The 25,667-nt window shown below is 38.7% G+C and overlaps 1 protein-coding gene across 1 annotated transcript in view; it reads right to left on the reverse strand.

The window, feature by feature from the left end:
* The window catches only part of USP24 (ubiquitin specific peptidase 24), a gene marked incomplete at its 5' end in the record, with an annotated part of 148,101 nt that overhangs the window by 106,878 nt on the left and 15,556 nt on the right, over positions 1–25,667 (reverse strand). Inside the window, 2 exons of the mRNA XM_011926379.1 lie at positions 2,073–2,140; positions 4,182–4,347. Of these exons, the coding sequence (XP_011781769.1) occupies positions 2,073–2,140; positions 4,182–4,347 (234 nt within the window). The remainder of the gene's footprint in view (positions 1–2,072; positions 2,141–4,181; positions 4,348–25,667) is intronic.

Consider the following 25,667-nt stretch of genomic DNA (forward strand, 5'->3'; position numbering starts at 1 on the left):
AACCAGGAAACACAGCTAGGGAAGTAGTATCAATTATATCAAATCCTACTGAGTTTTCTGGCAGACAAGCCTAAAGGTACACAGAACTCTAGCTCTTCTGATGTAATAAAAGAAAGTATGCCTAATTGATGGGGAGGAGAACCTTTTTAATAGCTCTAAAGTACAAGAGAATTTAATATTTTTACTTTAACAGAACTGAATAACATACGGCAGGATACCTTTGTACTCACAGTTTTATAGAAAAACGACCAACCATGTCACCATTTATTACACTGCTACTAACAGCTGAAGGCATGAGACGAAACAGTTTTCTGAAGTATCTCTGTACAGAGTTAGAGTATTATATTCCAAATATGCAACTTGCTGGTGAATGGACTGGATACAGGGATTTCTGGATCTGGAGATCCTCAACCTTGAATAAGCTCTTTTCCACAACTCTGAATACACTTTTCCTTTTAAGTTTATGTATCCACTGTGATATGTGTCTCAATATGTTACAATATAACAATTTTGCTATTTCTAATTTTTTTTAATTTTGTAGAGACAGGGGGGTCTCACTATGTTGCCCAGGCTGGTCTTAAACTCCTGACCTCAAGATGTCCTCCCACTTTTGGCCTCCCAAAGTGCTGGGATTATAGTGTGAAGCACTTGGACTAGACAATTTTGGATTTTTTAAAAGTTGCTATAATTCTTAAAAGCTTAAAATTATTTTAAACTACAAACTGATAGATGACCTAATCTAACATGAAGGTAAATCTTGATTTCATATAATCTTTGCCCAAATGGCAATTTGAAAAGATTTCATCAATTTTTTAAAAAATGAAGCTACTTTTGCTTCTAAAATTAATTTTATTATTTTTTAAGGCTTGAATCAAGGGAGGTTCTGTCTACCAAAATGCAGCTGGGAATAACTATTTGCAAATGAACTGTTTGTTTTACTGGGTCTTTTTTTTTTCTTTTTTTTTTTTGAGACGGAGTCTTGCACTGTCATGCGGGCTGGAGTGCAATGGCGTGATCTCAGCTCACTGCAACCTCCACCTCCTGGGTTCAGGAGATTCTCCTGCCTCAGCCTCCCGAGTAGCCGGGATTATAGGTGCCCACCCACCATGCCCAGCTAATTTTTTGCATTTTTAGTAGAGATGGGGTTTCACTATGTTGGCCAGGCTGGTCTCGAACTCCTAACCTCGTGATCTGCCTGCCTCGGCTTCCCAAAGTGCTGGGATTACAGGCGTGAGCAACCGCACCCAGCCTTATTGGGTCTTAAGATAAACACAAACATTACCCATCTGTAGTTCTGGGGACTTATTTGCATATTGGACAAAAATGGACGTCAAAATCCAGAAGTTAAGCCAGCAAAAGAATCATTCATTGAAACTTTTCTGGGCTCTTTCTATGAGCTAGGCACTTAGTTATATGCTGGGGGAAATGGCAGTATGTTAACAGACACAGTTCTTGCTCTAATGAGGATTCAAGACTCACCTACTAAAAAGGGAGGCTGATTCAGTCTGCTTTTAGAAACACAATTCTTGTGATCTCCTATTCCTATTGTTAAGAAACATTGCTTTCTAAGAGATGTGACCTGAATGGAAGCAAACGTATCACTCTGGCTCTAATAGAAATGGTGCCTTATGCATGGTATTCTGTCAGTGAGAACACCTAGTCAATCTTTCAGTAGTTTAAATGGTCTTCTCCTGTCTCACACACTTAAAACGGGTCATATTTTGATAAGTATATACTGTCTTAGTTCTAAGTGCCACAAGTCTTTGTTTACTAATATGTGCAATATCCTAGTATAATTAAGTCTTAATCTATTCTTTAGCAATTAAATAGTAGGAAGTATTTATTATTAATAAAAGTTATATTTAACCAAAGACACATGCAGACAATATAAAAGAGATAGATCATTTATAAGCCCCAAATTCAGAGCTCCGTTTTTCATATTAAAAGATTCCTCAGTTGAACAAGATTCATAAACTGGTCTTAAACATAAAAAACTAAAAACAAAAAGTTTCTCTTCCTTCACCCCCGCTCCCCAACACACACAAAATATCACATCAGCATGTTTTTCTTACCTTTTTAAATGCTTCAGGCATACATCTATCCATAAACCTTTTACAATTCTCATCAGACTCGGAAAGACCTTAGTAAAATGAATGAAATAATATACTTTATTTAGTTCTTTGGTAGTTTGTAAAAATCATACACATCGTTCTAAATTCATACACATGGAACTATGTCATAGGAATCTTAATTCTTAAGAAATTATTAAAAGTAGAATATATACCTTTGATGAAGGAAAGGCTTAGAAATAACCACAGCATTAGATTAAATAAATACCAATTGAACTGAAACGGTTGAACTTACATTTCCATGTCAGAGTAACTTCAATGATCTGATTAAATAGCTAATAAAACACCAACAGGCTGGGCGCAGTGGCTCAAGCCTGTAATCCCAGCACTTTGGGAGGCCGAGACGGGCGGATCACGAGGTCAGGAGATCGAGACCATCCTGGCTAACATGGTGAAATCCCGTTTCTACTAAAAAATACAGAAAACTAGCCGGGCGATTTGGCGGGCACCTGTAGTCCCAGCTACTCGGGAGGCTGAGGCAGGAGAATGGCATAAACCCGGGGGGCGGAGCTTGCAGTGAGCTGAGATCCGGCCACTGCACTCCAGCCTGGGCGGCAGAGCGAGACTCCATCTCAAAAAAAAAAAAAAAAAAAAAAAAACACCAACAGCAGCTACTTACTAGCCATTAGTATTTACAGAAACACAAATATTTTCTAATCCCAGAACTTCGGGAGGTTGAGGCAAGAGGATCAATTGAGCCGAAGGATTTGAGACCAGCCTGGGCAACACAGTGAAACCCATCCCTACAGAAAATAAAAAGCTGGGCGTAGAGGTGCTTGCCTGTTGTCCCAGCTACTTGGGAGGCTGAAGTGGGAGGATCACTTGAGCCTGGGAGGTTGAGGCTGCAATGAGCCATGACTATGCCATTGCACTGCAGCCTGAGCAACCCTGTCTCAAAAATCAAAAATCAAAAACCAACAACAACAAAAAACAAACCACACAAATAATTGCAATAAATGCCTAAGTCACTCTTCTTCCCTAAAACAAACCAATGAACTCCGTTACATAGATTTGTGTTTGGCACAATTCACATAGTAAGAGATAAATACTTGCCAAGTGAATGAATGAATTCCCTGTAAAATCATCTTTTGGAAAAAGTACATTTCTTTATTAAACTCAATAATGGATTCTGCTTATCACTGGGAATACTGCTAAACATACTTTCTTTTTTTTCAGACCCACTGCCTAGCATAGTACCTAGATCCTAACAGGCACTCAATAAATGCTACTGCTGAGAAGCCAGTCAGAAATACACCATATTGTGGCCATATTCATTTCATAACTGAATTCAATATGAAAAATAAATTATTTTCTCTTTTTTAGTACAGGTGTTCATACTGACACCCACTCTTCCAACCTAATCATATTTTATTATTTTAATAGCTTGATATTTATAAAGCTTAAAACAATGTCAGCCACTTAATAAGCACAAGTGTGTTAAATAAATATTACTTTCTTCTCTTAAAAGAAAAAAAGCGGCCGGGCGCGGTGGCTCAAGCCTGTAATCCCAGTACTTTGGGAGGCCGGGGCGGGTGGATCACGAGGTCAGGAGATCGAGACCATCCTGGCTAACATGGTGAAACCCCGTCTCTACTAAAAATACAAAAACTAGCCGGGCGTGGTGGCGGGCGCCTGTAGTCCCAGCTACTCGGAGGCTGAGGCTGGAGAATGGCGTGAACCCGGGAGGCAGAGCTTGCAGAGCCGAGATCGCGCCACTGCAGAGCCTGGGCGACACAGCGAGACTCCGTCTCAAAAAAAAAAAAAAAGAAAAAAGCTGTTGAATTGAGGCTTAAAGTGCTCCAAGCTTCTGTGGAAAAAGTTAATTTCAATTTCCATTAAGTTTTTCAATTATATTTTAAATAATCTTATACTCTATCGAAGGTAGAAGGAAACAATTTAGTTCAAAGCTTTCCTTCTGCAGGAGATAAGCGAAGAGTAAGAGAAAAATGATCTGTCCAATATCACACAGCTAGGCAACAACAAAAGCTAAGATTAAACTCAGGCATTCTATGAAACAAATGTCCTCATGTGTTCTGAGGTCTGAAAACTTACCAAGCCTTGCTAGGTAGGTAGATGCCAACAGGCATTTGCCTAGTGATTCTTCTCGCTTGTAAGGGATGGACCAATGATCAGTCAAAACACGGCTTTCCAGCTCATATAAATTTGTTGTAGGGAATTCAATTCCTTCTCCTGAGCAGTTTCCATTTTCATCATTCTTCTGACGAAAAGGGATTATGATAAAAAGCAAATAAACTAATTAGTGATTACTCTAAAAACTTCCTATGTAACACAGAGCAGATACTTAATCAATGGTAGCTATTGATATCAATAGCGTAGATTCCACCTTTTTTTCTTATAATTACATCTTTCACCAATATCTGAGAATATCTGAGATATTCTCAACTTTTATCATTCTGGCATGTCTACTCGCTCTCTCAGAAGGTGACCTCATCTCTTTCTTTAAAAATGAACTGTCCAGGCCGGACACGGTGCTCATGCCTGTAACCCTAGCATTTTGGGAGGCCGAGGCAGGAGGATCACTTGAGCTCAGGAGTTCAAGACCAGCCTGGGCAACAGAGTGAGACCCTGCCTCTCTTAAAAAAATAAAAAAGAAAAAAAAATGTCCATTTCTCTTGATAAAATATCAAATGCTTGCCTTCATCAACAGCCCTCCTGTCCTCACCTCTCTTTTCTCACTGAGGGGATAAATTCTTCAAAGAGGTATCTATATTTGCCATTTTCATCTCCACACCACGGACTCATTACTGACAACACCCCAATCTGGATTCCAGATTTCCTATTCTCCAAAATGGCTACTGTTAAGGCCACCAATGAACTTTATTTCATTAAATCCAATTATGTCTCAGTCCTAACCTTACCTCTCAGGAGTATTTGACCTTCTGTCCATTCCCTCCTCTTGAAATGCTGGCTTCTCTTCCCTGCCCCCTAGAACAGCACACTCTCTGTTCTCCTCCCATGGGTCTGGCTGTTATAGTCTGTCTCCTCTTCTGGTACATTTTCCTCTTCCTAGTCATCAAATATTTGAGTTCCTCAAACCCCAGTGCTAAGCCCTCTTCTCTTTTGTTCCTGTTGATTACCCTGGTTGACCATATCCACACTCCGAATCTCAATTACCTCCTACCTGTAGATGACTCATACATTTCTATCTCCAGCTTAGACTTCTCCTCTGAGCTTCAGATCCACAAAGGCAACTGCCTACTTGACATCTTCTCTAATTCAGTGTTTGCCCCAAACCAAATTCATGATCCTTCCCCTGTAAATCCTGGTCCCCTTCTTGTGTTCCTCATCCCAGTGTATGGCACCAGATTCATCTAGCAGCATAGCCAGAAGCCAGGGGATCATTCTTAACACTTTGTTCTCCCATCCCCATCCCCAGGACCTGGTGATTGGACCTCATATATTTCTCTCCAATTCCTCTACTCCTGTCCATCTCCCCAGTTACCACCTAGCCCTGGTTTATGCCTAGATTACTTCACCAGCTTCCTAACTGTTCTCCCTCTGCCTCATACACACATTTACTCTTCATACTGATCTTCATAAAGCACTAATCTGACATTAAGCTTAAAACCTTCATGGCTTCCCTTTGTTCTTAAGATAAGCCTAAATCATGTTTAAAATATTTTACAAGGCCTTGAATGGTCTATTCCCTAACTCACTCTCTCCAGCTTTCTGCACTCCAGATAATTTCTCTGGGATTTAGCTTCTTGTCAGGCATAATGCTCCATGTATTGGGCTATTTTCCCAAAAGGACACAGCAGTATTTCTGGTCCCATATACTCTTCCAGAACCTTGTCTCTCTTCATCATAAAGTGGCATTTACTTCCCCTGGATCTGAACCAGGGTGGAACCGTGTGGGTGCATGCCTCGGTGAATAGAATACAGCAGAAAGAGACACGTCTAAGCCTAGGTCATGAAAGGCAATACAGCTTCCTCCTGGCTCTCTCTCGGGACACTCCCTCCTACAATGTAGACACTATGTCCTGGGGGAACCCACGCTAAATGCAGAGGGCCCGTATGGTTGTCTTGTCCAACAGTCTCACTGAGGTCTCCTCGGACAACCAGCCCCTGAAAGCCAGAGAAGGAGCCTTCAGATGAGTCCAGCCTCCAGCCATCAAGTCATCCCCAGCCTTAGTCTCCCAGCTGAGGTTCTCGGCATCGTGGAGCAGAGACAAACTGCTGTCTGAATCCCTTCCCCACATAATCTATGGGAACAATAAATGGTTGCTTTACGCCACTATTCCTGAGCTCATCTTTCTGTTCTCTTTAACCGACTTAACTCCTACACAACTTTAATTCTTTCCGGGAAGCCTTTCCAGAATTTCTAAAATAGACAAATTCCTCCAGTTATTATATACCCTAATCATCCTCAACCTCTCCTTCACAGCACTACTCACAGGTGTAATTTTACATTTAGCTGTGATTTATATTTGCCCCTCACTAGACCAAGCTGCTTAAGGGCATGGACCCTATCTATTTTTGACCACCTCTGTATCTCTAGAAGCTGGTACCTAGCATAAAGCAGGTATTTAGTAAATATTGTTAAATGTAAAAATAATCCATATAAAGCTTCAATGATTAATAGGGTAACTGCCAGACTTTCCTTCAGTTCTCACCATGCTAATTTGTAATAAAGCAAACTGGACCCCAAATTGCCTAATACCTACACTAGTTTGGGTTTTTTTTGAAAACCTACATATCCTCACAACTTACTATATAGTTACAAAATAAAATAATCCCATTAAAAAATAATGTTTAATCTCAATGAAGAAAAAGACCATAAATATAAAGCAGAAATAATAAAACACAGAAGAAGACTAATTTCAAAGCCGTATCAATGATATCTAAAGAAATCCAACACATTTCTACCCTCCACAACCAAAGTCTGTAACTAAATAAAACAAAAAACCGGAAGGTAATTAAGCATAGACAACAATGTAAATTGGGCAAGGGAAGAAGGAGGGGGTGATGAATTAAGTATGCTTAGAATCACAATGCACAGGAAAAATTCAGTTTTTAAAGTGTAACACTTTACAGAAATACATTTAATTCATAAGTACTATAAGTAAGCCAATTTTACTTAAAGGAACCTGATGGGACTCAAATAGTAAAAAAATTTAGGACAGTTTTAAAATTGCACACATGCTAACTGCTTAGATTTATTACCTTAGGATTGAAGTGGAATTAAGTCATATAAAAACAAAAAAATTCACTGGGCTGATTCTGAAGTGGATATATGTCATTACTATGGAGTACCTATCATTAATTTCTATGGAGTTAATACATCAAATCATATATAAAATCATCAAATGTACCCAGTAGCTATAAACACTAAGAGCCTCTTTGGTGAAAGAAACAAAAGTCCTCTAGCATCATCAGTGTTAAGGAGTGAATTGTGTCTACTCCCCCAAATCCAAGTCATCAATTGAAGCCCTAACTCTCAATGTGACTACATTTGGAGACAGGACCTTTAAGGAGATAAACAAGGTTAGATGAGGTCATAAGGGTAGGGCCCTAATCCAATAAAACTGGTGTCTTTATGAGAAGGGGAAGAGACATCAGAGATCTCCCTCTTTGTCAGAGAACAGAGGAAAGGCCAGTTGAGAACACAGCAAGAAGGCAGCCCAGAAGAGAATCCTCACCAGAAATCAACTCTAATGATTTCTTTTTTATTTTTATTCTTTTTTGAGACGGAGTCTCGCTCTGTTGCCAGGCTGGAGTGTAGTGGTGCAATCTCGGCTCACTGCAACTTCTGCTTCTCGGTTTCAAGCGATTCTCCTGCCTCAGCTTCCCAAGTAGCTGGGACTACAGGCATGTGCCACCATGCCCGGCTAATTTTTGTATTTTTAGTAGAGACGAGGTTTCACCATGTTGGCCAGGATGGTCTCGATCTCTTGATCTCGTGATCTGCCCACCTCAGCCTCCTAAAGTGCTGGGATTGCAGGCGTGAGCCACTGTGCTCGGCCTCTAACGACTTCTTGATTTTGGACTTCTAGCCCCAACTGTAAGGAAATAACTTTCTGTAGTTTAACCCACCCAGTCTGTGGTATTTTGTTATGGCAGCCTGTTCAGGCTGATTCTGAGGTGGGTATATTTCATTACTATGGAATATCCATCATTAATTTCTACAGAAATTAATAAACCACATATGAAACTGTCAAATGTACCTAGCAGATACTAAATCTAAGGGGGAGCAAGGGGGGAAATCTTAGTATGTGCCTCCTGATATAGCGCACTGTAAACAGCACAGTTCTTACTTCTTTGATATTCCCACCAAAAATGTATAACCTGAATCTAACAATGAGATAACCCAAAATGAAAAACAGTCTTTTATTTTTTTTGAGACAGTCTCACTTTGTCACCCAGGCTGGAGTGCAGTGGCACCATCTTGGCTCACTGCAGCCTCCATCTCCTGGGTTCAAGTGATTCTCCTGACTCAGTCTCCCAAGTAGCTGGGACTACAAGCGCACACCACTATGCCCAGCTCATTTTTGTATTTTTAGTAGAGACAGGGTTTCGCCATGTTGGTCAGGCTAGTCTCGAACTCCTGACCGCAAGGGATCCACCCGCCTTGGCCTCCCAAAGTGCTGGGATTACAGGCGTGAGCCACCGTGCCTGGCCAAAAAATAGTCTAAAAATGGTCTAGCCTCTATTCCTAAAAAAATGCCAGAGTCACCAAAGACAAGGAGACTAGACAAACACGACAACCAAACACAACATGGTATCCTGGACTGGATCTTGAAACAGAAATTATTATGTGTTTTATTTTACATTTTTGGCTTCAAAAGACTTAGTACTGGATCAATGTTAATTTCCTGGTTTTCATAAATATACTAAGGTTAAGAGAATATCCTCATTTTTAGGAAGTGTATAAGGGTAAAGGGGCATGTAATTCATTCTCAAACAGTTCAGCAACAACAAAATACACATTTTATACACACATGCATATTATATATGTCTGTATATCTAAATATATTCATAGAGAGAGAAATAAAGCAAATGTGATAAAATGTTAATATTTAAAGAATGTGAGTAAAGGTTACTTCTCTGTAAAGGTGAGATGTTCATTGTAATCCCCAGGACAACCATGAAGAAAATAAAAATACATATAGTGAAAGAAACAAGGGAATTAAAATGATACACCAGAAAATATGTATTTAATATAAAACACAGGAGTAATGGAGGATCGGACGAACAAAAAGATGTAAGAGATAAGAATAACAGCAAAGTGGCAAATGTAAATCCTGTCTTACCAGTAATTATATTAAATGCAAATGGACAATAACCAAAAGGCAGAAGTTGGCAGAATGAATTTTTTAAAAATATTATACAATTATATGCTGTTTACATCAAACACAATTCAGACAAAGATACAGAGACTGGAATAAAAGAATGTAAAAAGAGATCATACACGGCCGGGCGCGGTGGCTCAAGCCTGTAATCCCAGCACTTTGGGAGGCCGAGACGGGTGGATCACGAGGTCAGGAGATCGAGACCATCCTGGCTAACACTGTGAAACCCCGTCTCTACTAAAAAATACAAAAAACTAGCCGGTACTAGCCGGGCGAGGTGGCGGGCGCCTGTAGTTCCAGCTACTCGGGAGGCTGAGGCAGGAGAATGGCGTAAACCCGGGAGGCGGAGCTTGCAGTGAGCTGAGATCCGGCCACTGCACTCCAGCCTGGGCGATAGAGTGAGACTCTGTCTCAAAAAAAAAAAAAGAGAGAGATCATACACACATACGGGAGCTGGAGTGGCTGTATTAGATAGAATAGACATTAAGGCAAGAAATATATTACTAGAGAGTAAGACACTTCATAATAAAAAGGTCAATACAACAGGAAGATAAAATGATGAAAAAATATATACCCTAAAAACAATAACCAAAGAGAGCTGGGGTGACTACGATAACACTGGGGGGAAAAAAAGACACTGAAAAGTTGTTACTAGAGACAAGAAAGGCTGTTTTTTTCCCCATTCTTTTGGGGTTTTGAGACAGGGTCTGGCTCTCTCACTTAGGCTGGAGTGCAGTGACGTAATCTCAGCTCACTGCAACCTCACTGCAACTGAGCCTCTGTGTCCTAGGCTCAAATGATCCTTTCAACTCAGCCTCCCAAGTGGCTGAGATTATAGGCACACACCACCATGTCTGGCTAATTTTTGTATTTTTTGTAGAGACGGGGTTTTGCCGTGTTGTCCAGGCCGGTCTCAAACTCCTGAGCTCAAGCAATCCACCTGCCTCGGCCTCCCAAAGTGCTGGAATTACAGGCATGAGCCACCATACCCGGCCAGGAAAGGCTATTTTGTAATGACAAAAGGTTAATCCATCAGGAAGATATAACAATTATAAACACATATGCATCTAACAACAGAGATCTAAAACACAGGAAGCAAAAATTGACAGAATTAAAGAGAGAAATACACCAACAATAATAGTTGGAGACTTCAATACCTCAGAATTAGGCAAAAGATCAACAAGAAAATAGAATACTCAAACAACACTATAAACCAACTAGACCTAAAACACATTTACAGAACTCTCCACCCAATTACAGTAAAATACAGATTGTTCTCAAGTGCGCATGAAATATTCTCCAAAACAAAGCATATGTTAGGTTGCAAAACAGGCCTCAACAAATTTAAAAGAACTGAAATTGTACCAAATATGTTGTCTGACTGCAATGGAATTAAAAATCAACAGAAGGAGGAAATGTGGAAAATTCAAAACTATGTGAAAATTAAACATCACATTCCTTAATCACCAATGGCAAAAAGAAGAAATCACAAGATAAATAAGAATGCACTTTGAGATGAATGAAAATTAAAATATAATATAAAACTTTTGGGTACAGCAAAAGCAGTGATTAAAGGGAAATTTGTTTGTTTTGGGATTTTTTTTTTTTTTTTTTGAGATGGGGTCTTGTTCTGTTGCCCAGGCCTGAATGCAGTGGCACAATCATAGCCTACTGCAGCCCTGACCTCCAGGGCTCAAGGGATCCTCCCACTTCCCAGCTCCCTAGTAGCTGGGACCATGGCTGCATACCACCATGCCCGGCTATGTTTTGTTTTAGAAATAAGGTTTTATTTTGTTGCCCAGGCTGATCTCGAACTCCTAGGCTCAAGCGACTCTCCCAGGTCAGCCTCCTAAAGTGCTGAGATTACAGGTGTGAGCCATCATGTCTGGCCACTAGAGGGAAATTTTTAACTGTTAATGCCTGTATTACAAAGGAAGAAAGATTTCAAATCAACAACCTAACCTCCCACCTTAGGAAACATGAAAAGCAAGAATAAACTAAACCCAAAGCAAGCAGAAGGAAGGAAACAGAAAAGATCAGAGTGGAAATAAATACATTAAAAAATACATAATAAACAAAACCAAAAATTGGTTCTTTGAAAAGTTTAAAAAAAAAAAAGGACAAACCTTCAACTAGACTGACAAAAAGAGAGAAGATTCAAATTTAATAATAAGAATGAAAGAGAAAACATTACCACTTTTTATTTTATTTATTTTTGAGACAGGGTCTTGCTCTGTCATCTAGGTTGGAGTGCAATGGCACAATCATGGCTCGCTGCAGCCTCGACCTTCTAGGCTCAAGCAAACCTCCCATTTCAGCCTCCTGAGTAGCTGGGACCACAGAAGCACCCCACCACACCTGGCTCATTTTTCTGATTTTTTTTTTTTTTATAGAGATAGGGACTCACTATGTTGTCCAGGCTGTTTTCACACTCCTGGGCTCAAGTGAACCTCCCAGCTCAGGCTTCCAAAGTTCTGGGATCACAGGTGTGAGCCACCTCGCCAGACCAAGAAAACATTACCACTGACCTTACAGAAATAAATATGATAAGATATACTACTAACAAATTAGATAACCCAGGTGAAATGAACATTTCCTAGAAAAGCATAAACCACCAAAACTGACTCAAGAAGAAACAGAAAATCTGAAGACCCGTACCAAGTGAAAAGAACGACTTGTAATCAAGAACTTCCCACAAAGGAAAGTCCAGGACCAGATGACATCACTAGTGAATTATACAAAACATTTAAAGAACTAGCATCAATCCTTCAGTCTTCCAAAAAATAGAAAAGCAAGGAACACTTCCCAACTTATTTTATGAGGCAAGTATTACCCTGACATTAAAAATGGACAAGGAAATTTCACATCTATTAGTATGGTTATTATCAAAAATATAGAAAAAAATGTTGGCAAGGATGTGGGGAAACTGGCACTTTTGTACATTGCTGATAAGAGTATAAAACTGTGCACCTACAGTGAATAACAGTATGGAGGTTTCTCAAAAACTTAAATGGAACTACCACGTGATTGAGCAACTCTACTGGATATACACATACAAAAAAACCGAAAGAAGAGGCTTGAGCAGGTATGTGTACACCCATATTCATAACTGCATTATTCACAATAGCCAAAAGGTGGAAGCAACCCAAGTGTCCATCAACGAATGAATAAACAAAATATTATATAAATACACCATGGATTATCCAGCCTTTAAGAAAAGGTATTTCCGATAACATGTTACAGCATGGAAGATCTTGAAGATATTACACCAAGTGAAATAAGCCAATCACAGAAAAAACAAATATTATGATTCCACTTACATGAAAGTACTTAAAGTCGTCAAATTCACAGATGAAGAAAGTAGAATGGTGGTTGCCAAGGGTTGGGTGAAGCGGGGAATAGGGAGTTAGCATGTAATGGGTAGAGTTTCAGCTGGGGAAGATGAAGTAGTTCTGAAGATGGATGGGACTGATGGATTAATTCAATGTACTTAATGCCACAGAACTGTACACTTAAAAATGAGTAAAATGGTAAATTTTATGTTATGTATATATTATCACACTTTAAAATAATGTACAAAGATACACACACACCCCAAACCAATATCCCTATGAACAGTGACACAAAAATCCTTAATAAACCAGTAAACCAAATCCAGACATATATTAAAAAGATCCTAACCCATGACCAAGTGGCACTTATCTCAGGAATCAAGGTAGGTTTAGCATACAAAAACAAACCCCAAAAAAACCAATCAATATAATAACACCATAGTAACAGAATAAAGGACATTAAAAATCACATGAGATCATCTCAAGTGAAGCAAGAAAAAACTTCACAAAATGCAACACCATTCCATGATTTTAAAACAACGACAAAACACTCAATAAACTAGAAATAAAGGGGAACTTCCTCAACATGATTAAAGGCATCTAAATGCATCTAAAGGCATCACTTACAGTGAACATCATATTTAACTGTGAAATGCTGAGTGCTTTTCTCTAGATCAGGAATGAGACAAAGATGTCTGCTCTCACAGATTCCATTCAACATTGCAGTTGACTGTCTAGTCAAGGCAATTAGGCAAAGAAAAAATAAAAGGCATTCGGATTTAAAAGGACGAAATAAAACTACTTCTATTCACTGATGCCATAATTTTGCACATAGAAAATCCTAAAGAATTCCCCAAAACAAATACCAGAATTAATAAATGAGTTCAGCAAGGTTGCAGAATACAGTATCAATATACAAAATGCAACTGTATTTCTATACACTAACACTGGGTAATCCTAAAATAAAGAAAATGATTTCATTTACAGTAACATAAAAAAATAAAATAGGAAGTACAAGATTTGTACACTGAAAACTACAAAGCATCATTGAAAGAAATTAAAAGAACTAAACAAACAAAAAGACATCCTATGTTCATAGATTGGAACTTAAAACTGTTAAGATACCAATATTCCCCAAATTGGTCTACAAACTGAACACAATCTGCATCAATATTCCAGCTAGTTTCTTTGCAAAGAACGACAAACTTTAAAATTTACAAGGAACCCTGAATAGTCAAAACAACAAAGTTCAAGAATTCACATTTCCCATTTTCAAAACTTACTACAGTGCTATAATAATCAAGACAATCTGGTACTGGCATAATGAATCAATGGAATATAATTGAGATTTCATAAATAAAACCTGATATTTATGGTCAATTAATTTTTCAACAAGAGTCACGAGACAACTTAATCTTTGACAAAGGCACAAAAGTAATCCAATGGAGAAAGGACAGTCTTTTCAACAAACGGTGCTGAGACAACTGAATATATACAAGCAAAAGAATGAAACGACCCCACCTCAAGCCACATACAAAAACTAACTCAATGTAACTTAAGACTAAATCTTCATGACCTTGGATTAGGTAATTATTTCTTGGAAAAGCAAAAGCAACAAAGAAAAAATAAACTTCATCAAAAATAAAAATTTTGTGCATCAAAGGTCACCATTAAGAAAGTGAAAAAAGAATCTACAGAGTGAGAAACAACATTTGCAAATCATAGATCTGATAAGAAATTTGCATCTAGAATACAAAGAGACAAATAACCTAATAAAAATGGGCAAAAGATTTGAATAAATGTTTCTCCAAAAAAGATATATAAGTGGTTCACAAAAAGATGCTAAGCATCTTCAGGAAAATGCAAATCAAAATCACAAAACACCACTTCACACATACTAGGATGGCTAAAATTTAAAAAGACAGAAAAGAAGCCGAGCATGGTGCGTCACACCTGTAATCCCAGCACTTTGGGAGGCTGAGGTGGGTGGCTCGCCTGAGGTCAGGAGCTCGAGACCAGTCTGGCCAACAGAGTGAAACCCTGTCTCTACTAAAAATAAAACAAGTTAGCTGGGTGTGGTGGCAGGCACCTGTAATCCCAGCCACTAGGGAGGATGAGGCAGGAGGATTGCTTAAACCTGGGAGGCGGAGGTTGTGGTGAGCTGAGATCGTGCCATTGCACTCCAGCCTGGCCAACAAGAGCGAAACTCCATCTCAAAAAAAAAGACAGGAAATAACAAGTATTGGTAAGAATGTGAAGAAACTGGAAACTTCACACATTGCTGGTTGATTATAAAATGGGGCCACCACTTTCCAAGAGAGTTTGGCAGTTCCTCAAAGGTTAGTAAGTTTCCACATTACATAACAATTCCATTCCTACAAATATTCATAAGAGAAACGGAAACGTGTCCACACGAAACATGTGTACACAAGTGTTCATGGTAGCACTGTTGCTAACAACCAAAAGGTTTGGAAATTATCCAAATGTCCATCAGAAAGAATGAATGAGCAATCCATTTTATGTCCATGTGTTATACCCATACAATAAAGTATTTTTTAGCTCTAAAATTGAACAAAATATTGACAAGTTACAGTATTTTGAATGAACACAGTGAGTTGGATGAATTTCAATAAAAATGAGTTCTGAAGTTCAGTTCTCAATGAACTCCAAAAATATACTAAGTGAAAAAAGCCAGACACAAAAGGCCACACATTGTATGATTCTGTTTATATGAAATGTCCCCAACAGGCAAATCCATAGACACAGAAAGCAGACTGGTGGTTGCCACAGAATGGCAGGAGAAAGAAAAAGAGAGTATGAGGTTTCTTTTGGAGGTGATGAAAATATTCTCAAAATAAATGGTGGTGATAGTTGCACAATTCTGTGAATGCACACTTTAAAAGGGTGAACTTTATAGTGTGAGAATTCTTTCTCAATAAAGCTGTTATTTAAATGACTTGATACACAAAAATGAGTTCAATGATTATAGTCACTAAACAAAGCGAGTATATATCTAAGAACTGCAAAACACAGAGTTGTACCTAACGATCTATAATAAAAATTTAACACATATGGCAATTAGTTTTAAAACAGCAATTAAAAAATATTATTATATAAGGCCAGGCACAACGGCTCACGCCTGTAATCCCAGCACTTTGGGAGGCTGAGGAGGGCAGATCACTTGAGGTCAGGAGTTTGAGACCAGCCTGACCAACATGGTGAAACCTGGTCTCTACTAAAAATACAAAAATTAGCTGGGGATGGTGGCAGGAACCTGTAATCCCAGCTACTCGGAAGGCTGAGGCAGGAGAATTGCTCAGACCCAGGAGGTGGAGGTTGCAGTGAGCCAAGATTGTGCCACTGCACTCCAGCCTGGGTGACAGAGCAAGACTCCATCTCAAAACAAAAAAAAGGAAGAAAGAAAGAAAGACAGAAAGAAAGACAGAAGAAAGAAAGAAAGAAAGGAAGGAAGGAAGGAAGGAAGGAAGGAAGGAAGGAAGGAAGGAAGAAAGGAAGGAAGAAAAAAAGAAAATATTATTTAAGACTTGACAGGTGAAAAATACCATGCTGCCTCCCAAGTAGGTAACATTCTTGGTCTTAAAAATGGAAGCAACAGCACATTATACACAGGGTTAAGGAATGATACAAAGCAGCACTACATTTTCAGGAGGGTGCTGCAAACACAAAGAGATAAGCAACCACAGAGGGGGATAGTATGAACCCATATTTAGGTTGGTTTGATATTTTGAGTTATCACTTTAAGTAGAGCCTGTCCTTGGCAAAAATTACATATTGACCAAGAGACATACACAAAGCAGCTCAGTATTGTTCTACTGCAAAATGTCATAGCTCCAAACAGACATAACGTACTCAGTTTTTAATAAGATCTCTGTAATTTAACTTACTATTTTCTCATTAGATGCCAAATCCAAATGATACAAAAGTAACCATTAATGGTCACTGATTCTAAATTAATTAAAAACATACTTATCGAGAGTGCTATGCTCCAAACAAAATGCTCAGTGCTGAGGACAGAGATAATGGACACAATTCTTGTCTTTAAAGAACAGGATAATGTGAAAGTAGAGAAAGGGCTGGTGGATGCCAAACCAGCCTGTGGGTGTCCATGTATATGGGCAGTGAGAACAAACATGTGTACACAGTTGAAGAAGTTTAAAGGAAATGGTGCTCCAGAAAGAAGATTATAGATCAAACTATTTCAAAACCAGTATCTATTTTTCAAGTATATTTATAAAACTTCAACATTTTCAGCCATTTGAATACTGGAGTTAATATCTTTGCTGCTTTTTATGATACTCCATCAACTTCATTTAAAATTGAAAAATAATTTTTATAAAATATTTTATAATATTCATGTAAATCCAGCAGTTGTTAGGAGATGCACAGCTCTGGCACGAAGGTAGAAGAGAAATGAGCTTGCCAACAACTACTGAATGTCACTTTTAACCTGAAAAGTGTTTAGTGACATTAAATCTAGTGTATTCAGTTGTTCAAGGAAAACAATACAGATGAACTAATGTGTTCAATTATGATTTCTAATTGGTCAGTTTACGATTAAAGAAAGAACAATTAACATTGTTGGATACATACTCATCTCTTCAGTATTTTAGGCTACTTTCTAAATATGTAATATTTTTATGCCCATAAATACAAATGAAAATATAAACAAGTCTCTGTAACTGCCATAATATTTTATAGTGCCATAAATATGGTAGGAATTCAAATAGTTATGATTATGACTTCATCTGTTTGCCAACTGTTTGGACTAAGGACTATTTACTCACTTATAAGATCAATATGGCACTTTTTTTTTTTGAGATGGAGTCTCACTCTGTCACCCAGGCTGGAGTGCAGTGACGTGGTCTTGACTCACTGCAACCTCCGTCTCCCGGGTTCGAGCGATTCTCCTGTCTCAGCCTCCTGAGCAGCTGGGATTACAGGCGCCTGCCACCATACCTGGCTAATATTTTGTATTTTTAGTAGAGATGGTGTTTCACCACATTGGCCAGGTTGGTCTCAAACTCCTGACCTCGTGATCTGCCCCCCTCAGGCTCCCGAAGCACTGGGATTACAGGCATGAGCCACCCTGCCTGGCCTGGCACTTTTCATTGTTGCAACTGAAGTTTTTCATGGAATTGATATACACTGTCACCATACAGTATTAATCTGCCCCCACACAGTTTAGCAAAGACCTTTAGGTTTAAAATATACATTATTTTGACAAAAATATCTTTCTGCATGCTACCTCTCATATTGCAAACTGTAGCCAGACATGTTTCTACATATGTTGCTATCCGTATCCAGAAACTCGCCCGTTTGAAAAATGCAAATAAACCAACCTAAGTACAGATGATATCTTAACTAGCAGTTAAGTACACACGCACACAAAATCTACCTAATCCTTGCAAATGAGCTTTAAAAAATCAACATGCACGCTTTTAATAGTGGAGCTTAATATCTATTTAGAAAAAGTACCCTTATTTTTTTTAAAGAGACAATAAACTGATTACTCGTGAACCCAACAAGGATACATTATTGTAATTTAAGCCTTCTTTGTTGAAAGAAGTAAAACCTGCTGCGGAGGTACATACCACCTGCTAGTTTAGAGATAAGCTCCTGTCTGCCCACTGACTCAACAAATACAGATAAAAGAAAATTATTCAACTTAACGGATAAAAGACTACCAGTGTTGCTTAAAGTTTATTTGAATAACTAAATTTAATTACTGAACTATGCTATTAACTGACATGTACTCAAAAGAACCTCTGATCAATATACAGAAAAATGAAGATGACAGACTGATTTCTTCATGATGACTTAAAACAGATTTGTCTATTATTTAATTGTTTATCATAATAAACATTTAGTAACATATATGTCAACAGCTTAAGGAAAAACATGCAAACGTGGGCATTCGATTGCAAGTCACTAATTTAGAATACCTTTCATTAAACCTTGAGGTTGTCAGTTTTACTAAATATTTTTCAAAGCAATTTGGAGATGGTTACATGCAGATCTGATATTCCCTGTTAATTCAGACTAGAGAAAATAATTCCTAAAATATTGCTTCCTGGAAAAAGAGGAGATGATAAACAAGTGCAGGTAGTCCCCATGTATGAATACATTGTGTCTGAAGTCTGCCAATATTTTCCTGGAATGCATCTTCATTCCATGTTATGAGTAGTAATTAATTTCCTAAACTATTCAACAAAAGCTGACTTCTTAAAGTCAGTCCTCCATACCCATGGGTTCAACCAAATGTGAACTGAAAATATTTGGGGAAAAAAAATGGATGGTAGCATTTGTATTGAACAGATCCAGACATTTTTTATTGTCATTATTCCTTAAATACATAGAAAATAACGTATTTACATTTTGTAATTTACATTACAAATAACATAATTTATATACAGTGTAACAACTACTTGCACAGCACTTATATTGTATCAGGTATTACAAGTAATCAGAGATGATTTAAAGTACACAGGAGGATGTGCTTAGGATACATGCAAATACTAAGCCATTTTATATAAGGGATTTGAGCATTTTGGTATCTGCGCGGAGGGCAGGGGGATGCAGATTTTGGTATCCCCGAGGGGGTCCTGAAACCAATTCCCCGCAGATACCAACGGACAACTGTATTTAGAATATAGAGGAACAAGGTTTTCATGAGAAGAGGTTGTCCTATAATCCAAAGGTGATATCTTACAAAGAGAGGGTAACCTTCATAAATGAAGGTTATTTAAGGTTTGGGATGTACAGATGATCCATTACAAGACCGAAATAGTAGGTAGTTGTTCCAGTCCCAGTTTTCTTAGGGCATCCCCAGTGACTGCAGTTATGCTGGGCCCTCAGTTTTAGCAGCCAGCAGGAAGGAGGAGAGATATGGTAAAGGGAATTGAGATAAATTCAGATGAGAGCAGTATGAGTGAGTGGCAAAGGAGAACTAATACGTCTACTGAGCACTTAACTGCTACATGTCAGGAACAGCACTAGTAACTATGGAAAGTGTACAAATATTATAATTTAATTACTCTCAGACCTCAGGAGGTAAGAGTTACCATCCGAACTTTTTACATGAGCAAACAAACTGAGGTTCAAATAAGGCAAAGTTACTCACCTAAAGTCACATTTCTTATGGTCACTTGCCTAACACCAACAGTCATTAATGCATTCAGACTGGAATGAAAATTTAAGTCAAGGTTTCTCCAAATCTCAGGCTCTAGATTAAGCACACTTGAAAGTATTCCAATTCCTCCTAAAATTGGTAGCATGACATGGCCTCAAAAAACAACAATGCAGAATGGAGGCAAAAATGCTCTTACAAAAAATAAACAGAACTTATATAATGGACCCCAAGCCAAGAATTGGGAGAGGATTATCAAGTAAAACTTATTTTCTTCCAAAGCACTAGTATTTTTTAATCCATTAAAACTTCTAAAGTTCTAGATAAAGAGCTATCTAGCATAAGCAAGCAACTTTCATTCTTAATTTTGTTGACATTTCCTTTACTAAGTATTCCCACCTAACAGATCTAATTGTTGATTCTTTCACTACCACTTGCTAGCTGTGTCATCTTGAATAAACTTATAATTTGTCTTTGCTTTCCTCAATGAAAAAGAGAGCATGGTGCCTAATTTGTAGGATTCCTACACCAATGAGGGATAATTCACTACAGTGCCAGCTATAACACACAGCAAAGTAAGAAATAGAAGCCCAGCCTGGGAGCAGTGTGCTCACACCTGTAATCCTAGCACTTTGGGAGGCTGAGGTGGGTAATCACTTGAGCCCAGGAGGCTGAGGCTGCAGTGAACTGTACTCCAGGTTCACTGTACTCCAGGCTGGGCGACAGAGGGAGACCCTGTCTCAAAAAAAAAAAAAGAAAAAGAAATAGTAGCCTAGTCCGCTCCTCAGACTTCAGATGAATCTTTCTTTCTCCCCCCCCCTCTCTCTATGCTAGACTCTAACCTTGGTGCCCTCAAGGTACTCCAGATTTACCACCTCCACAAAGAACTCAGTGCTGGCTCAAATCTGTTACTTCTCTAACGTTCCTAATCCCTGGAACTGTGTCATTGTCCCAGCCAGTTGGTCACCACATGACAATAATTCTACCTCATAAATTTCTTCTGAATAGTCTGTTGTAGCCAAGCCTGCTTACTTAAGGTCTCTGTCCTGTGTTGCTTGGACTGCTGCAATACTCATATAACTGCCATTCCTTCCACCAGTCCATATATCACTCCTGTGCCCCCTCCAAAGGGCCACCAGAAGGATCTTCCTTAAAACAAAACAAAAACCCTAACCCCAACCCAAACCAAAAAAAGGAACCTGATCCCATCACTCACTTCCTCAGAAAGCTCCATTTGCTCCCAGTGCCTAAAGGTGCCTAGAAAGTAAACGCAAGCTTCTTGCATTGGCAGGCAAGGCTCTCCATCCTCTGACCACAACCCATCACAATATATGGTTTGCCACTTTCCAAACCTTCTGCTAGAGCTACACAGAAGGTCCTATCATGAAACCAAGCACAGCTGTAAGCTGCTCTCTCTACCTAGGTTGCCCTTTCTCAGCATGACAAATTCCTACTTCTTCAATACCAGTTCAAGTACCATCTCTTCAACAACATTTTTGAGTGCTGAGATTCTTCCAAACAAAGGAAGGTATTCTGTCTTCTATTTTTACACAGAATTCTCATTCAGTGTTTTCCAGAGGCTATGAATACATCTATGAATAAGACAAACATATTCTGCCACTGAATCTTGGAAATATCCTGTCTTTCAGGAAAAAAGACAAATAAGAAATTACAACTTCCTGTAAGGAGTGTTATTGTAACAGAGTATTATGAAAGTACATAAGGAGGCCCATTCAGCCTTTAAAAAGAAGGCAATCTTGCTACATACTATAACATGAACAAACCTTGAGGACATCATGCTTAGTGAAATAAGGCAGTCACAAAAAGACAAATACTGTCTAGTTCCACTTATATGAGGTATCTGAAGTAGTGAAAGAAACAAAAAGCAGAGTGGTGGGTGCCAGGAGCTACGGGGTAGGGGAAAGGAAAGGTTATTGTTTAACAGGTACAGTTTCAGATTTGCAAGATGAAACATTTCTGGAGATCTGTTTCACAACAATGTGAATATACTTAACAATACTGAACTGTACACTTAAAAAAGGTTAAGATGATACATTTTACGTTATGTGATTTTTACCACAGTTAAGAAAAAAGGGGGGACCCATCCTAATCGTAGTCAAAGGTAGCCTACTAAATGAAATAATACTTAAGCCGAGACCTAAGTAAATATCCACCTTCTTCACCACAGCCTCATATACACAGTTAATTCTCAGTTCTCATCTTACCTGACCCATTAGCAACATTTAGCACAGCAGATCCCTTGTCCTGGAAACACCTCTTTCTCTCAGTTTCCAAACACAGTTCTCTCCTGCTTCCTCACCCCACCAGCCACTCCTCAATCTCCTTTGCTGGTTCCGCCTTCCCACCCCAGTCTCTAAACATTGGAGCACCTTCGAGCTCAGTCCTCAGACTTCCTCTTTATCTACAGGCACCCCCTTGGTGACCTCAGTGAGTTTAATCTAATGCAGTGTTTTCTACCTGATTTTCATTATCATTCTTCCAAGGAAACTTTCAGACATCTTTTTCTTAACCATCCTACCTCCCATGAAATTAAATACTAAGAATTGACTGGGTTGGGTAGGGCTGAGTTTTGGTGTAATCCACTGTAATATCTAAGATTGTTTTTCATCTCCCTCAAGAACCAATTTCTGCCCCCCACAGAGTTACATTACTCCTGTTAAGAACAGTTTAATGGTTTAAGTGCTATCTCTAAGTTGAAGACTCACATTTTGGCTCCAATACAGACCTCTTCTCTGGACACCAGGCATATATCCAACTTCCTTTTTGACAGCTCCACTGGGGTATTTAATAGGCATCTAAAATTAACATGTTCAAAAACAAACCCCTGATCTTTCTCACCAGATCACGGTATCTCCCTGTTGAAAACCTTCGATGCCTTCCTTCCTATTCTGACAAAAAGGTATTGCAACAGTTGCTGCAAGGCCCTAATGGGGAGCTGACCTTTGCCTGTTGAGTTCCAGCTATACTGGCCTCCCTGCAGCTCCTCCAACATGCCAGCCCTGCTGCTACCTGCTGTTTTTGCATTAGGTGTTCCTTCCACTTAAAGCAGGAGTTGGCAAAGTAGAGTCCACTGCCTGTTTCTGTATTTTATTGAAACAAAGACCTGCATATTTGCTTACATATAGTATATAGTTGCTTTCATACTACAATAGCTAAGTTGAATAGCTACAACAGAGACTGTGTAACCCACCAAGCCTAAAGTATTTACTTTAGGCCCTTTACAGAAAACGTTTGTCCACCCCTAACTTAGAGTGCCATTCTCTCAGATAACCACAGTTGGCTTCACCTTCTTCAGGTCTTTGCTCAAATATGACCTGCTCTGTGAGGCCTTCCTTGAATAATACTCAAAAATCAGCCCTTGTCATACCCCCTACCCACTGCTGTCCAGCATGATCTCTCTCCTGTGCTGCTTTTCCATAGTACTTATCATCATCTGACACTCTTCATTTCACTTATCTTGTTTGTTGTCTGTCTCCCCTTGTTAGGATATAAGCTCCAACAGGGCAGAATTGTTTTGTTTGTTCCATTATCTGTAACAGTCCCTAAGACAGAATGGGTGCTCAACAAATATTTGGTGAATGAATGAGTGAATGTTAAGACCTAATAGATGCTCATGACATGAAAGAAAGGAAACAGATCCTGAGCACAGAGAACTGTATGTGTGTTCAGGCATGAAAGAGAAAGCATGGCACATTTAAAGCACTACCTTCATAACATCAAATACTGAGCTGTAGTAAACTTCACCTATTTAAGGTCTGGCTCCCCAATAAGAGTGTGTTACTCAATGGAGCTCTATCTAATTCTCCATTGTATCTCCAATGTCTATTCGATACCTAATCACTTGTACAACATCCCCAACAATATCCCAGAAACTCTGCCTAAATACATTTAGTGACCAGGTGCTTAGGACATTTTGAGATTACCTGTTTCTGTTTTGCCCGTTCAACTGAAATCTATCTCCACATAACTTTGACTAATACCTTACCTGACCACAATTAGATGGGACGTTATTTTCTGGGAACCTTCATTTTCTCACTTGTGAAAAGTAAATGTTTTTTGCTTTGCTCATTATTATAACTACAAGGGGTTTCTGTGAGTACCAAATAAGATAATGCATGAGAAAGTGTTTCTTAACTCAAACCTCATATAATCAAAAGTGAAGAGCAGTCATGGTTATCTAAACTACCCAAAAGTCATTCTGCACAAATTTTTACTTATAGGAATAAAAGCCCACTGAAAGCACATTTATATTTTTTTTCTTTTTCTAAAAAATATTAAAAATATATATATATTTTAAGGATAGGATCTCACTATGTTGCCCAGGCTGGTCTCAAATACCTCACTTCAAGCGATCCTCCTGCCTTGGTCTTACAATGTGCTGGGATTACAGGCGTGTGCCACCATGCCCAGCCCATATTTCTCATTTTAGAAAGATACTCCAGGTTCTCTCAAGCAGTATGTTCTAATTTGTCTCAATGGAAATGGAGGATGAAGGCAGAGAGAAGGAAAGGGTAAGAAAGGCATTTCCGTTTTTGTGTGTAGAAAGAACACAGAATTGAAAGTCAAGTAACGTGGTTTTAAGTCCCACCATAAGCTGTGTGATTTTGGACAGGGTTTCTTAACCTTGGCTCTACTGACATTTTGGGCTGGACAATTATGTTCTGTGCACTGTAAGATGTTTATCAGCATCCCTGGCCGGTAACACCTCTGTAATTGTGACAACACTAAAACATCTCCATATATGCGTAATGTCTCTGGGGTGGGATGACAAATCACCCCTGGTTGGTTAAGACTTGATATCTCCACACCTCAGTTTCATCTATAAAATGAAAATATTTACCTACAGATCCAAGATCTCTTCTGGCTCTAAAAATGCTAAAATTCTACTACAAGTCAAAATGTAGGTTGTTGACAAATGCAGTCTTACTAATGGGGAACAAATTATGTAATGAAATAAGGTAAATATTTTTCTTCGGTTTTCCTTAATAAATAATAAAACATCCTTGGGTATTTAAAATGATTCATTCATAAAATCTTTCTAAAATAAGAAATCTGAATTAGACATTTCACAAGTGTCAGTATAAAAAGATGAAAAGACCATTCTAGAATCTGTATTAAAAGAGCATGATAACCAGGACAGGCATGGTGGCTCACACCTGTAATCCTGGCACTTTGAGAGGCCAAGGCGGGCAGATTACTTGAGGCCAGGAGTTTGAGACCAGCTTGGCCAACAGGCAAAGTCCCACCTCTATTAAAAATATAAAAATTAGTCAGGCATGGTGGTGGGCACCTGTAATCTCAGCTACTTGGGACACTCAGGCACGAGAATCACTTGAACCTGGGAGGTGGAGGTTGCAGTGAGCCAAGATTGCACCACTGCACTTCAGTTTGGGCGACAGAGTGAGACTCTGTATCCAAAAAAAAGACAACAAAAAAACAAAAAACATGATTAACAGATGAAATGCATACTTTTCGATTCAATCCTAGATTACAATTTCTATAAAAGCCTATAGAGGATATTTGTAGTATAAATGGAGAATTTGAATATGAACTAAATAATAGACAATATTATCGTATTAATTAAATTCCTTTGGTAGGATAATGGTACTGCAGTTCTGTAGGAGAACGTCTTTGTCCTTAGGAGCTTCATACTAAAGTATTTAGGAGTCAGATGTCCTGACATTTGAAATTGGTTCAGAAAAAGTGTGTGTGTGTGTGACATGGGGGG

This window comes from Colobus angolensis, unplaced genomic scaffold (assembly GCF_000951035.1).
Source record: "Colobus angolensis palliatus isolate OR3802 unplaced genomic scaffold, Cang.pa_1.0 Scaffold68, whole genome shotgun sequence".
Taxonomy (NCBI): Eukaryota; Metazoa; Chordata; class Mammalia; order Primates; family Cercopithecidae; genus Colobus; species Colobus angolensis.